Source organism: Pseudonaja textilis, chromosome 3 (genome assembly GCF_049901715.1).
Source record: "Pseudonaja textilis isolate UNSWEBS1 chromosome 3, rPseTex1.2, whole genome shotgun sequence".
NCBI classification, from domain to species: domain Eukaryota; kingdom Metazoa; phylum Chordata; class Lepidosauria; order Squamata; family Elapidae; genus Pseudonaja; species Pseudonaja textilis.
Window position 1 is genome coordinate 69,900,617 of NC_141992.1, and position 14,489 is coordinate 69,915,105.

A 14,489-nucleotide genomic window follows, 5' to 3' on the forward strand; every position below is an offset into this window, starting at 1 on the left:
TTACTGACCAAAAAAGGAAGAACAGCAGACCTGCAAACAGTAACTGGTAATTCACTAACAAAACTAAAGACCATGCAGAGATAAAAGCATATCGTATTTTTCAGACTATAAGATGCACTTTCTCCCCCCCCCCCCCAAAAAAAAAGTGGGTGGAAATGTCTGTGTGTCTCATAGAGCGAATACGGGCCCATTTTTGGCCTCCCAAACCCTCCACACATCCCATTTTTGCCCTCCCATGCACCCAGAAGCACTCTCCTGGCCAAAAACACCGGGAGGCAGAAAACAGGAATACGGGCACGTTTTTGGCCTCCAGAGTGCTTCTGGATGCTCGGGAAGCCGAAAACGGGATCTGGGGAAGTGTCCGGAGGCCAAAAATATGCCCATGTTGAGTGCTTCAGGGCGCCGGGGAGGGCAAAAATGGGACACGCGAAAGGCTTGGTAGGCCAAAAATGGACACGTTTGTGGCTGGCAGAGTGCTTCTGGATCCTGGGGTGGCTGAAAACTGGACTTGTTTTTGATCTGCAGAGTGCTTCTGGATGCTGGGGAGGGCAAAAATGGGATGCATGGAGGCAAAAAACTATTTTTTTCTTGTTTTCCTCCTCTAAACCAAGGTACGTCTTATTTCCAGTGCTTCTTATAGTCCATAAATTATATATTGACCTAACCATCATCTACTGACCTAATGGGAAGTGGATATTGTGGCTTTGAAAAGTGAATAAGGCATTGTAGCATTCGTCTGATGTTTAAGAATAATTTAATCAAAAGGCAAAGTCTACAATTCTTTCAAATAAATTATCTACACTTTTCAAAGAGCTTCTTTGGAAAATATGGGCATTACTTTAGTTCTGTTCATATTTACTTGTGGACGGTTGTTCATTGAAGCTTCTGGACAATCACTGAAAGGCAAAACGGAGTATGAAGTAGCCTCTCCATCCTTTCTTGTATCCAAAGGGCTTTTTGGTCTTGTAGGTAAACCTACAAAAAAAAAAAAAAAAAGAATTAATATAGTGCAGTTGACTTTTCTTCTATAAAGCACCATCATTTTATACTTACCTTTATCAAAAATAAGCTTGGCTCGTCTACTGTTACGCTTTCGGTTTCTGAATTCTCTTTCAAAATTCCCAAGGCTTGTGGTATATTGGTCCCAGGATATCTCTGGCAGCTTGACAACTCTTTGTGGAAATGGAAGCCCTACATCAACCTGACAGGTGAAAAAAAAAAGGTGAAAAATTTACACAGAGAAATCATCAAGTAATATGATATAAGGTTACATATACTTGAACCAATGTTAAGGCAATGCTGGATCTCGAGCTCTGTATTACTATACTGCAACACATTTAAGGAATTCTTCTAAGAGTAATAAAAGCACAGTACATAAAATGATGGCTTAATTAAAATTGTTATACACAGATGCTTAAAATTTCCTCACCATTTGTTGACTTTTTTCATTAAATTATTTGTTCACTTTAAGTTTTTGAACAATTATATCCTGAGCGGTTACACAGAGACCAAAAAATAGAAACAAAAAACCTAAAGCTGAACAATGTTCAATATATATATATATATCCCTTTAAGTACATTTATCCCTTTAAGTATATCCCTTTAAGTACATTTGCTTTATTATTGTTCTTTAATAAAATACGGTCACAAAATCAATAAACTGATAAAATGACCAATGACATATTTAGCTGTTAGTTCCCAGTAATGTAATGAAGCAAGAACATTGGTGCAATACTGAATACAAAAAATACTGAAGGCAGAAAAAAATTGTTGCCACCATTATTCATCCAATTTTATGAACAAATGACTAATTCAATTTTAAATAAACACAGCTTTGGAGAAATGATTTTAGAACAATAGATTCAAGGGGTCCTCAGCAGAGATCACCAACTCTCCTACTATTACTATTGAGTCTCACTAACTGCAGGAGAGTCCTCAAACATCACTTATGAGAAGATTCCCATTGTTATACCTTCTTCTGGAGACTTTCCACAAATCCAATGGGATCTTTCAGTGCTTCTCTCTGATGTCTGCCTAAACTCTCAAGATCTTGGACTGCTTGAGTGCGCTGAGCCTCGAGTACTGCAATCGTTTGTAACAGTCTCTGATAACTACAGAGATAAAGGGAAACAGCTCACTATAGACTTCTGTGCACAAACAAACCAAACTGGGAGTAGAAATGAAAGCAAAAATAAAACCTTAGCACCCAGCACATTTATCTGATAGACTCAAGCAAAAAATATTAACAGAACCATGAATATTACAAGTATTTTTTTAAAGTCAGAAATTCTTTTAATATTCAACAATAGTAGTGCAAGCAACATTTTTGAAAATCAACAAATGTTGCAGATACAAAAAACTAGATGCTGCACAGAATAAGCTTTTTGTAACTTCAGATTAAGCTTCTAGCTACCTATACTGTACCACCAAAACACCTGCTGCCATCAAATGACTCCAATATTCTGAATCAGTATCAGTTTGATATTTACACAACAGAAAAGTGCAACTAATACATTTATAAATATTGCTTAAGATGATTTTAAACTTCATTGCATGCCTTCTAAAAATGCTTGAAGAATGAAATACATATATCATCTCTGAAGGTTTGGTTATAACTCCAATATAAAAAAACAGGGTGAACATTATAATTCATAAACAACTAGAGAGGACCAAGTTGGGGGAGGAGTATTAAACTACATTACACTCCGATGTTGGCATCATTTTAAATACCTGGGAAGTAAATTAACTAGATAAATTAACCCAGAGGTATGTGAAGAATGAAAACTTTTTAAGATCAACCCAAATTTTGCTTGTGCAAAATATTGCCCAAATGCAAGTACTCAATAATAAAGAAACAAATTGCTTAATATTTTGAAGCTGAATATATTATTTCAATATACCACTATTTCCTAAAAGATGGCAACGAAAGCAAGCTTCTTTGGAGAAAGAATATTGTGTAAGTGCATAGTTAGAAAGATGTCTCTATAAATTAATATAAAACATGTAATTGGGTCAAGTCAATCAAATATTTAATTCTAGAGACTACTGAAATAATTATTGCAGACAACATTCTAATGCTCAGTCAATAAAGTAATTTTAGCAATAGAAGAGAGTACTTGTAGTTCAGGCTTAAACTTTGAAGTCCTTGGTGATCTCTGAGCTTGGTTATTCTCTTGTAAATATTTACAAATCCCACTCCCTTCTGGCATTGATGATGTTATCTAGTTAGGTAATGAAACATTTGCAAGGGAACAACTAAGCTCAAAGACTACCAAGGACCCCACAGTAATTTTAGCTCAACTTCCAGTTACATAAAATATTAATAAATGTATTTCGAGCTCTATACCCAAACATCTTGTTTCTGGATGGCAGTGAAGTTATATTAAAGAGTTTAGGGATTCTCTTACATTTAATAAATATTTGTGGGAATCCTTTATAAAAATCAACATTACAGTGAATGTTTTCAATGTCTTTCAAAGGCTTATACTTCTTTCAGCTTCTTCCTGTCTTTCATACATAAATACAATAAATACTGTCCTAAAGAAGAAAAACTGGAAATACATGTAAACTGTCATGTAAATTATTTGGGTCTCATGGCACTATTGTACATATGTTGCAACAAATAGCAACAACAATAGCACTTAGACTTATATACCGCTTTACAGTGCTTTAGAGCTCTCTCTAAACAGTTTACAGAGTCAGCATATTGCCCCCAACAATTTGGATCCTCATTTTACCCACCTCAGAAGGATGGAAGGCTGAATCAACCTTGAGCCTGGTGAGATTCAATCTGCCAAATTGCAGGCAGCTGGCTGCAGCAGAAATAGCCTGCAGTACTGCACTCTAACCACTGCACCACCGAGGCTCTTAATAAACATAGTATGATGCTACTTTAATTATAAATGGATATACTGATTTCTTTAGTTGTTTAGAAGTAGAGCAGTCTGCGTTTGTAAAATGAAGAACCAGATACATGAAGTGTTTAGAATCAGTGACTGTATCAGCAATATGAGTATAATTTAAGCAACAAGTCATATTCTTGACAATCACATATAACATAAAATTGATTTGTACCGTTTCCCCGAAAATGAGACTTATTCTGAAAACAAGCCATAGCCTGATTTTTGGGGTGGACCTAATATAAGCCCTACCCCAAAAATAAGCCCGGGGAGGATGGACATGTCCCGCCGACCCCTGGGTGCAGAGCAGATAGTTATGAGTGAGCGCAGAGGCAGAGGCATCGGAGGGGGGTGGGAATAGAGAGGTGATCTGGACGTGCTGTGTGGCCGCCTGGCTCATGGGAGACTTGTGTGGCACCACCAGCAGCAGATGGAGGCAGAGGCACAGGGGGAGGAGACAGGAGATCCTGTCTCTGCCTCCGCCTGCTACCACTGGAGCTGCACAAGCATCCCGCGAGCCAGGGATGTGCAGCACTTCTGGATTATGTGTCTTCCCCCTTGCCTCTGCCTCCTGCCAGTGGCACTGCACAAGTTTCCCACAAGCCTCCTGTGAGCCAGGCAACACGTCCCGATTGCCTTCCTCCCCACTTCTGCCTTCCCACTCCGAATTAATGGTATTTGCACTGCACCAAGGAGGCTGAGGCATGCCGAGAGCTTAGCCCATTGCAGCCATGGGCAAGCAGATAGTGGGATGGAGGGGGTGGGGCCAGTGGTAACTGTGCTCCCACTCCCGTCAGCCGCTGTATTTGCCACCTCCTGCACTTTAAAAAAAAAGACTTCCCCAAAAATAAGCCCAAGTGCTTATTTTCAAGCCCAAAAGAAAATAAGACCTATTTTCAGGGAAACACAGCAACCTGAAATCATGAACATCTTGGTTTTGTTGACTGATACCTTAACTGAATGCATGGCAGAATTTCCTTACTGCAATTGAAGGTTGTATGCTTGGTGTATAATCGTGCTGGGCCTATGACCATGGAAGTATCTTTGGACAATGCTGGCTTCGACTAAGAAACTGAGATGAGCACTGTCCCCTTGAGTCACACACGACTGGACAGGGGAAACCATTACCTTTTTATATTCTCAAAACAAATCACAATAGAGAGTTACATTTTAAGACAAAACCTGAGAATAAAATATGCACAATTTTGAACTGATTATAAATTACAGGGCTTTTATGGTAGATTAGAGCAAGTGCCTTATGATGAAGAAATACTTTATATCACATAGAAGTTCCAGTGCTGCTATCATCAGAATGTTATATTTTAAATTTTTTGCATAAAATTATTTTTCAATTCTTTATCAGATTTATAGGTACACAGATGAACACAAACTTATTATTAAAGTAAATAGCCTGAGATAATGAATTCTACTCAGAAATTAATAAATCGGATAATGTCTAATTGATCAGAAAAAATATTGTGGAACTTAAAACAGAAATTTCATATTACTAAAACTGAAGTTATCAAACAGGATATTCAATAAAAATTATGCATTAACACAAGAATTTTCAGGCATAGACATCAGCTCATCACATAACCTAACAATAATAACTGTTCAGTGACAAACTGCAAAAAGCAGTATGTTTGATTTCTTTTGAAAATCTTTCTTTCCACATTGTTATAGTGCATAGATATTTTGTTCACTGCCAAGTTACCTTAAGGTAAAATGGGTAGCCAATAAATGTTACAAACAAACAAATAAAATCCAAGCCACTTCCTGACACTGATTGGATTTGTCTTTACCCTATTTGTTCTGACATTGGAAAGTAACTTAAGGTAACAATATCTAATTATTATTTTTACACTCTGAACTGTCAAAATAACTGCATCACAATCTGTTAACATCGTTAAGTTACATATATTATCAATGTTAACAAATCAATTTTTTGAAGACCTGCAGTGAACTGTTTTGTAAATCTGGGGATGGTTTTAACAGAGTTTTTTGTCACCCAGATCTTGTCTCAGCAATTCCAAATAACTTGCATTTCTTAGCCATGCTTTTGCATTGGAATTGCTCAGTTTAAGATTGGATTTCTTTAAATAGTCTTTTTCTGCTTTGTAAGAGTATCTTCATTTCCAATGCTTGACAGTTACTGAAGCAGAAAGAGGCTCCTTATTGTTGCAAAAAGACAAAACTATCACAATCTGAGCAGTTGTAAAATCAGAATATTTTCTCACCTATGGAACTTCTTCACAAAGCTAATTGAAGGCTAATCATCCTTTGGGGCTTTATTAAGAATTTCACAATTAAAAAAGAGCAATGAATCAACTGAAAGAACACCCAAACTTCTACACCAGTTTTATTCACTGCTTCGTTATCTTAACATCTGTAAATTTGACATTTAAATAGTACACGCATATTCAAATTTACAGAAAGATATCATGCTCAATCTATGTTTGACAAAAAAGAATGAAGGTTATGCTAACTTCCATTCATTTAGGAATTCATAGAAATATATACAGCGGATTACTCAAACTTTTTCATGCAACTAATTAAAGGTATTACACGTTTCACTGCATATTGCACAATGACATTATAAACCTTTATACTAAAATTTAAAAACCAAAAAAACACTTAATTTAAAAATGTAAGTATCTTAGAGAAGCAATCCAAATAAAAATAAATATAAACTATAAAGTAGAGCACACATTGTGAAAATGATTTTGAAAAGTGCATTTGATCCCACATGAGCCTTTGGTTTGCTTTAGAAAACTGTTGTTTTTTTAGGGTTTTCAAACTGTTTGCAGACAGCCAAATCTTTTTTTTTCCAGGATTGCTCAGAATAATAGTTGCTCTGCTCATGTAGGTTTCAGGCATTATCTTTATTCATATAATTATTTTTCTTCTGCAATATGGAACAAAATTCTGCAATTCAGATATAACACAAACTTAAAATATAATCAAGCTACATAGTAAAACGATACACAAAATATAAAAAACAAACCCTAAGCTACACTAAGGGCAGTATTGAATGTTTTTAACATGTTTCCCTGAAAATAATACCCAATCAGAAAATACGCCTTAGTATGATTTTTCAGGATGTTCATAGTATAAACCCTACCCAAAAATTAAGACCCAGTTAAGATAATCAGCTAGACCTATGGCTCTTTCGGGCCTCTGTTGCAGCTCTGTCAGATGATCCCACCACTGGCTGGCCCCTCCCCTCTCCATCACTCCTTGCCTGGCCTGAGAAGAGTGATGGCGGGGGATGGAGACTCACTCCATATTACAGAACAGGAGGTGACTGAGTGGGAGTGAGTGATGTTGAGTTGGTCACACCCACCTAGTCACACCAATTGTTAAATTATTGGCTCCTGGTGTTTTCTTTTCTATGAGAAACGGGTCCAAATGGCTCTTTAAGTGTTTAAATTTACAGACCCCTGAGCCAGACGGATTCATTTAGTACCGTATTTCCTCCAAAATAAGCCCTCACTGAAAAATAAGCCCTAATGTGTCTTTTGGAGCAAAAGTTAAAGTAAGACCCAGTCTTATTTTTGAGGAAACACAATATTTTATTTTCCCAGGTAAAGTTCTTTTCTCAATTAACTGACACTCTTGACTCATGTAAATATTCAAATAATGTGCCAAGCTGCCGATGCCCAATATCTGTTATCAGATTTCTCTTCCAACTATGTTCTCTATTATTTTAATTTTCTGTCTGTGATAACAAAATAGAAATCCTGAAAAGAATGCTAATAGTAAACTAGAAAAAAGAGCACTTGTATTTCTTCGTAATATTACTTTGAAATCTAAGTCAGATCTATAGTGAACCTTTCCTTATTTAAATAACAAACGTTGACTTTTTCTAGCTACTGTATTTTTCTCAGACAAAATTCCCTAGAAATCAGAAAAGATATTATGATTCAAAATGGAATATAGTATATGACCAAAATGTATGAGTTTATTCTAATGCTGAATTACAATTTAAAAGATGTAAAACAAAAACAAAAACACCCACCTCTCTGGTAATTCTAAACAAAGTGTGGACAAACTGTGGCACCTCAAGCATTGTTGAACTCTCATCATCCCCAAACACTGAGGCAAGAAATTAATCCCAGAACACATATCGCCACACACTGCCATACTCTAGAGTAAAGACATAAGTCACATGTGCCAAGTTTTCATCTACAATTTCATACTCCTTTATTAGTTTCAGTTTATAGAAGTTGGAATCCAAAGAAATTGCAGTGCACCAATTTATCTTCATCTGTTCAAATGGATATTTTTTCACAATACTTTTTAAAAAAGAACTGCTAACTGTTACTATAAATGGTGTGGACCCTCATGCAACAGCTGTTTACATAGCATATGCAGGTAGTCCTCCATTTATGACTAAAATCAAGTCTACAATTACAGATGTAAGTCATGCTGGTCACTAAACAGGTTGCCATTTGACCACACTTCATTTTACGAGTTTTTGTGGTGGTCATTAAAGAAATATTGTGGTTGTTAAGCGAATGCCACAGTTATTAAGCAAATTTTAGGCAACAGGCTTTTTTTTGCCAGAAATCAGAAGCACCAACTGCAAAAAAAGCTTGCAAATTTATTTATTTTATATGCTACCCATCTCACTGCTGAAGTGACTGAGTGGCTTACAAAATAATAAAAAGATATTAAGAAAAACCATGGTCATGTGACTACAGGAGGCTGCAAACAGCCACACACTAGGCCAGTTGTAAAACAGCCAAAATACAATCACGTGGCTGCAGGTGATAAGGGTGGTGGTCAAAACATCAAAACCAGGTCATAAGTAGTTCTTGGGAAGTCCATCATAATTTTGAATTGTCGTAAGCGACTGCTCATAAGCCAAAAACTACTTGTAGTGTAAAATTGCTGAATTATAGGCAAGATACAGTCCATTTCCTAAAGGAAATATCAGTATTTAATTTCCCTGAGAATTATTCTTGCATATTCGGCTGTGAAATTACGTATGAGCACATAGTCATTGGGTTATCTGGTAAATTTTAAAAATCCAGATAAAATCTGCTAAAATCCAAACTACAGCAAAACCTAACCCAAGAGTGGCTAAATGAAAAGGTTATAGAGATCAAAAGTTAACCAGTAGACACATAGAGTGCACATGCACAGCTCATATTTTTTTCAGAAGCATGGCTTATCATGAAGAAGCAAGACTCTTGTGTACACTATTTGATCATCCTGTCTTCTCTGTACCTGCCAGCCTAAGCAACTAATCAAACTCAGATGGTTATGTTTATAGTTTATTTTGCCTTATATATAGACACAGGCTTCTGGTTTATTCAAAACTTCAAAGCAAAAACTGATCTATGATTCCAACTTGCTTGGGCATGATAAGCTAGAATACTAAATAAATGCAGTTAATCATGATCAGGTAAACAGAATGATAATGTCCTTGATTCTGTAACCCTGATTTATAGGCTTTTAATTTCTTTTATCTTCCTCTTCCCTAAATTGTTTTAGAAAAAAAATAAAAACCAATGCACTGCACAGCTGTGCCAATTTGACACTATAATTTATCTCAAACAGACTAATTCAAAGTTAGAAATGTGATATAAACTTAATATGGTGTAAATACAACACTGGAAAAGGAATTGAGACATATCTGCAGCAAATAGGAAAAAGCAACAGAATACAATTCCTCATAGCGATTAGGCCGTATGTGGTAATGTAGTCAGGCACCTAATTTTAATGAATTCCCATGAAATAATTTTAATTAGTTTATGAAATTAAAAATGATTTCTGGCCTACAGAAGTAATTCCAGAGAAGATTTTCCAGGATAGGGTGGGGGAGAAAAAGAAATTGCATATATGAAATTATCCTGAAAAGAAAATGTAGTATCAAATCAATGCTGTTGACATTTACCAATAATTGCAGTTTTCATACAATTTTTCATCTATGTTCTTCTCAAGGATCAGAAATTAGATGGTTTGTTGATTTGGTCATTGAAAGAACTATTTTTTTTCTTCTCAAGCATTTAACAGTTTTCTGCAAATCAGTCACAGCTGTGATATTCTTGTACCTATGAACAATAAACACTCATCTGCTTTCAAGTGTGCTGAAAATATATTCAAATAATATAATAATCAATCTATGCAAGTCCAAGGCAGCTTTTCAAATTGAAACCACTCTTCAATTTTAGTTGCCGGTTCAGCAAGCGCCAAATGAAATTGCTTGACTAAATCATGAATTTCTTTTTAGAAAAGAGTTATTCATGCAGTTGATCAACATTATCTATTATCTATTAAAATAGTACTGATACAAAAAAAGCAGTCTTTCACTTGGAAATAAAAGCAGTACATGGTTTTCACCAAGTGGTTAACTAAATCTTAACTTAAACTTGATTGAACATAACTTAAACTATAAATTCAAACCATCATAAATTTTTTAAAAATCTACTGAATATGTTGGGTTAAAATCACAAGCCAAAAATGTTTCAGACTTTAAAAGATAAAATCAATATGCAATATAAAAACATATATTTTATATAAAACACGTTTTTGAAATAATACTGAGACTTTCCTAAATGATATTGTTCTAAATATAAAAACAATCTGCATCTTTCCTTTTCAAAGCCAAGACAAAATGCACAAATTTTCAACCAAATGTACAGCCCGAAAGGCAAAAAGTGATTTGATAGCATGACTTTTTAGGATGTTTGGTTCAATTTAAGTGTCAAAATGAATTTTTGCTTTTAAAATCAATCACTCACCAGCCCTCTGGTGAGTGGATCTCTCAGCTGATAACCGTTGCCTTATCTATTTAAAATCTTGTAAACTGCTCAATAGTAGTAACACTTATATAAGAATAATTATAACTTTAAACATATCTGAATTACAGAATTCAATATAAACTTGTTTCTTGCTAAATAAACATGGTCTTGGATTACATATGTAAACTGCAGAATTAAACTAGTACAATCATAAATTCTAAAAATCATTTTGCCTTTCCTACCATACAAAGTAGTCCCAAAGATGAGTGTGAGTGTTAATAGCCACATTCACTTGTTACTAACACAGTTACTAACACAGTGGCATCAAGGTGAGCAAGAGTGTTACTAATTTGTTTTTTTCAATAAAAGAATTAGGAAGTAGAAAAGGTTGAACTCCTGTCACTTCAATATCTTTTACAGAGGTTAACTAATTAAGAAAAAATAATTTTCCTTCTAGACCAACTTCATATACCTATCTGCATTACTGATCTCGAGCCTGTGCACCAAATAACAAAATTGGAGCAAGAATGAGCTCAATTTAATAATCAATGCTTTCCGGTCTGCACCTATCAATAGGACATTATATTTGTACAGCTGATCTACATTACTCCTAATTCACAAATTGAAAGATTTTATTAATCAAATAAATGTGTAAGATAATAGATGGGTTTCTAAAATATGTTTCTATATTAAATAAAAAACCACTAAAATGTTAAAATGAAACTTGTGGTGTACAAAGTCTATTTCCAAATAAATCTCCAAACAGGAAAGTGCCATTTAAAAAGAATTTCCTGCTACAAAATTTATATTAAACCAGATTCACATAAAGCTCCTTAACTATGATGATAGATTTAAAATTGCTACTTTGCACTAGATAAAATTTAGATGTCTTATAAAAATGCAGTTTTAAAAAATTAGTCCTAGAAATTTTGAAAACTAGAAATCTGATTAACAAAAAAAAAAAAGCAGAATCCATGGTAACCATATTTACACATACTCTTTGTTGTGTTTCAATGCCACATGATCTGATTCAAAGTAATACACATCAGGTTCTTCTTCCTCTTCTTCTACAGAATGAAGACTGGCACTTTCTTTGGCAGATGGCAGGGGTGGAGTAACAAGTCTATTTTCTGAAGTTGATTTACTTAGTCCTTCCTTTGGGTGTTCTCTGGAATCACAGTAACTTTCCCTTTCACTTGGAGCAATTTCTGTGTTTGCACAAGATCCATTGATATTGGTAACACTTGATTCTACATTCTTTTCAGGGACAGTATGACTGTTCTCCTCAAACTGTCCATTCTCTTTACATGGAGAGTTATGTTTAATAGGGCTATTTTTTGTTGAGCCTGCCCTCCATGGTGATGTTCTCAAGGTGTATCTATGTTCTTGAGATTCTGATGTTGATGAAATTGGAGCCGAAACACAGTCCAAAACCGGTGGTTCAGGTTCATTTGAAGCAGTTGCATTATCGTAACTTTCCAGGTTGCTGTTGGTGTTTTCAGATTGCTCTTTTGTGGCAGTGCTATAACCTACCACATCTACTTCCTCTTCAGAATCCCTTAGCAAAGATGACTGGGTTTCATAAAAGGACCCCGTACCCGTACCTGACTCATGTATCTGGTTAACAGTTTCCTCAGATAAACAGTCCTTTACTTGTTTATGGTCCTCACAGGTTAACTGTTCTTGTGAATTTGTGCAAGGCACACTGTGGTCTATAAAACTGTCCTCCTTATTTCTGCTATGAAAAAATGATGTATTTCCATTTTTTGCTATACTTTTTTCCTCAGATGAACAGGAATCAGCATTATTCTGTGCACTGGCTCCATCCAGTTGACAGTCACCACACTTTGTAGCACTTGAACCATTCCCATTAACCCCATTGACAGACTGACAAGTTGTGAGTTCTTCGGTTACTGAAGAATGATTTAATTTTTCTGCACAAACAGTTACCTTTTTAACCTCCCTTTTATCACTATCGTCCAAAATAAGACATCGGCAAGCTCGTTTAGGCCCTGGATTGACCGTGACATTGTCTGATACTGAATTTTTATGTTCCAACCGATCTTTACCTGTTTTAGAAGGTAGCACTTCTTCTGAACTATGTTGCGGCTCTGAACGTAAACAACGCTTACGCTTTAAAACTGGTGAAAGAGGTTCCACTTGTTTCTTCTCACAATTTTCTCCAATTTGTTTCTCAGAATTATCCTTTTCTGAAGTTGAGAGGCCTCTCTTTCTAGGGCTTACCCATGATTCTTTAGAACTCTGCTGCTTGACATCATTAGCTTTCCCATTACTATTTCCCTTCTGTGTTTGCAGAGATTCTGATTTCTTCTTTGGTGATCTTGATCTTACTTGTGGAAGAGAAGGAACCTCCTCTGGATGAGCTATGCTACGGTTTCTTAACGTTCGGCCACAAAAGTTTTCATCCAAACCATTTAACCCCACTGTTGATCTTGTAACACGAGTAGATCGAGAAGCAGCCATACTATGGCAAGTCCCTAAAGTATGTTCCTCATGATCCACTCATTCGAAAACCTTCAAAGAAAAGTGAACAAAACAATGAGAAAAGCATTATAGAAATCATATAGTAACTGTACAGTATAACTGCACTTCTATCTAGCATAATAGTTTCCCTATTCCGATAACATGACACATCATATATAGTTTTGCAGTACTAAAAAGTTCTATGTTTAGCACTTATATTTATAGATAATAGTTTAGCTGCGGAAGCAACATCTGGCAATATATTTCATAGTAAGTCATGATTTCTATATGGTAGTTCTGAAATAAAAGATAAAAAAATTCTGCTATCATTGAATAACCCAGTACAATTGCATTTAAGAAATGGTGCAATGTCCTGTCAAGCTATGATATCAATAATTTATACATTCTAAAACATTAAAATCTGGAAATCTCAAAGGTCTGATAGACTAAAATGAAAGGATAAATCCTCATCTAATTTTCAGCAATGCATTGTTAATGTAACAATGATAGCCATCAATATTTTAATTAATCTTATTCTGAAAAAGACAAGGTGAAAGGTTTCATATTAATCTGGGATTGATTTGTCTAATCCAATTTTATATTGACTAAAGGTTATTTATACAGATCATGTTAGTCAATAATTGTATTTGTATTTTTTTATTTTCAGTTATACTTTATCAGTACTATTCTTTTTAATAAACAAAAATTGCTTTACATATTTATGAAAAACACAGATCTTGAAGAGAAATATGATTTATGAACAAAATTAAAAGCAATTATCACTGGTACTATGATTTTAATTAACAAATACTGCAGTAGAGAGTTTTTTTTCACAAACTGTAAGAGGAAACTAGTATAAACACATTGAATATAATGGATCAGATTATTATCAATTCACCAGTAAGAATTTTAAGCACTTTGGAACTAAAATAGAAGATATGTATTATACTTACTGGATACTAAATTTGTGGGGTTTTGCTGATCAGGCACAAATAAAGCTGGAACTGGGAAAGCAGTCAGAAATTTTTTAAAAAGCATATTTAAAATTGTTTTCCACTTTTTAATGAAAAAGACAGGCTAGTGGAAATTTAAAATGCATAATATTTCTGTAATGGGGTCAGTACTTGCAGCATTTAACAAAATGTAAAATTGGACTGTACCTATCTCTAAGAGACAAAGAAAAACAATAGCAAAAAAGTCGAGGAAAAGGAATTAAATTTAATTAAATTCCTTGCAGATAAAAGGAACACAATTTTGTTTTTAAATGATTCTTTTCAGAAAGATCAGTTCAACAAGAACATTTTTGAAAGCAGGCTCCGGTGTTTTATATGAGAGGAAGAAATATCTAAATAACCAA

General features: G+C 34.9%; 1 protein-coding gene across 4 annotated transcripts in view; it reads right to left on the reverse strand.

Moving 5' to 3' along the window:
- ZZZ3 (zinc finger ZZ-type containing 3) overlaps window positions 1-14,489 on the reverse strand; it is a 50,992-nt gene that overhangs the window by 11,769 nt on the left and 24,734 nt on the right. For all 4 annotated transcript variants that reach the window (XM_087930051.1, XM_026700199.2, XM_026700197.2 and 1 more), the window contains exons 3-6: window positions 11,646-13,183; window positions 1,973-2,111; window positions 1,054-1,201; window positions 860-975 (exon numbers count right to left, since the gene is read on the reverse strand). In XM_087930051.1, the coding sequence (XP_087786177.1) occupies window positions 860-975; window positions 1,054-1,201; window positions 1,973-2,111; window positions 11,646-13,132 (1,890 nt within the window). In that variant the 5' untranslated portion in view covers window positions 13,133-13,183. The remainder of the gene's footprint in view (window positions 1-859; window positions 976-1,053; window positions 1,202-1,972; window positions 2,112-11,645; window positions 13,184-14,489) is intronic.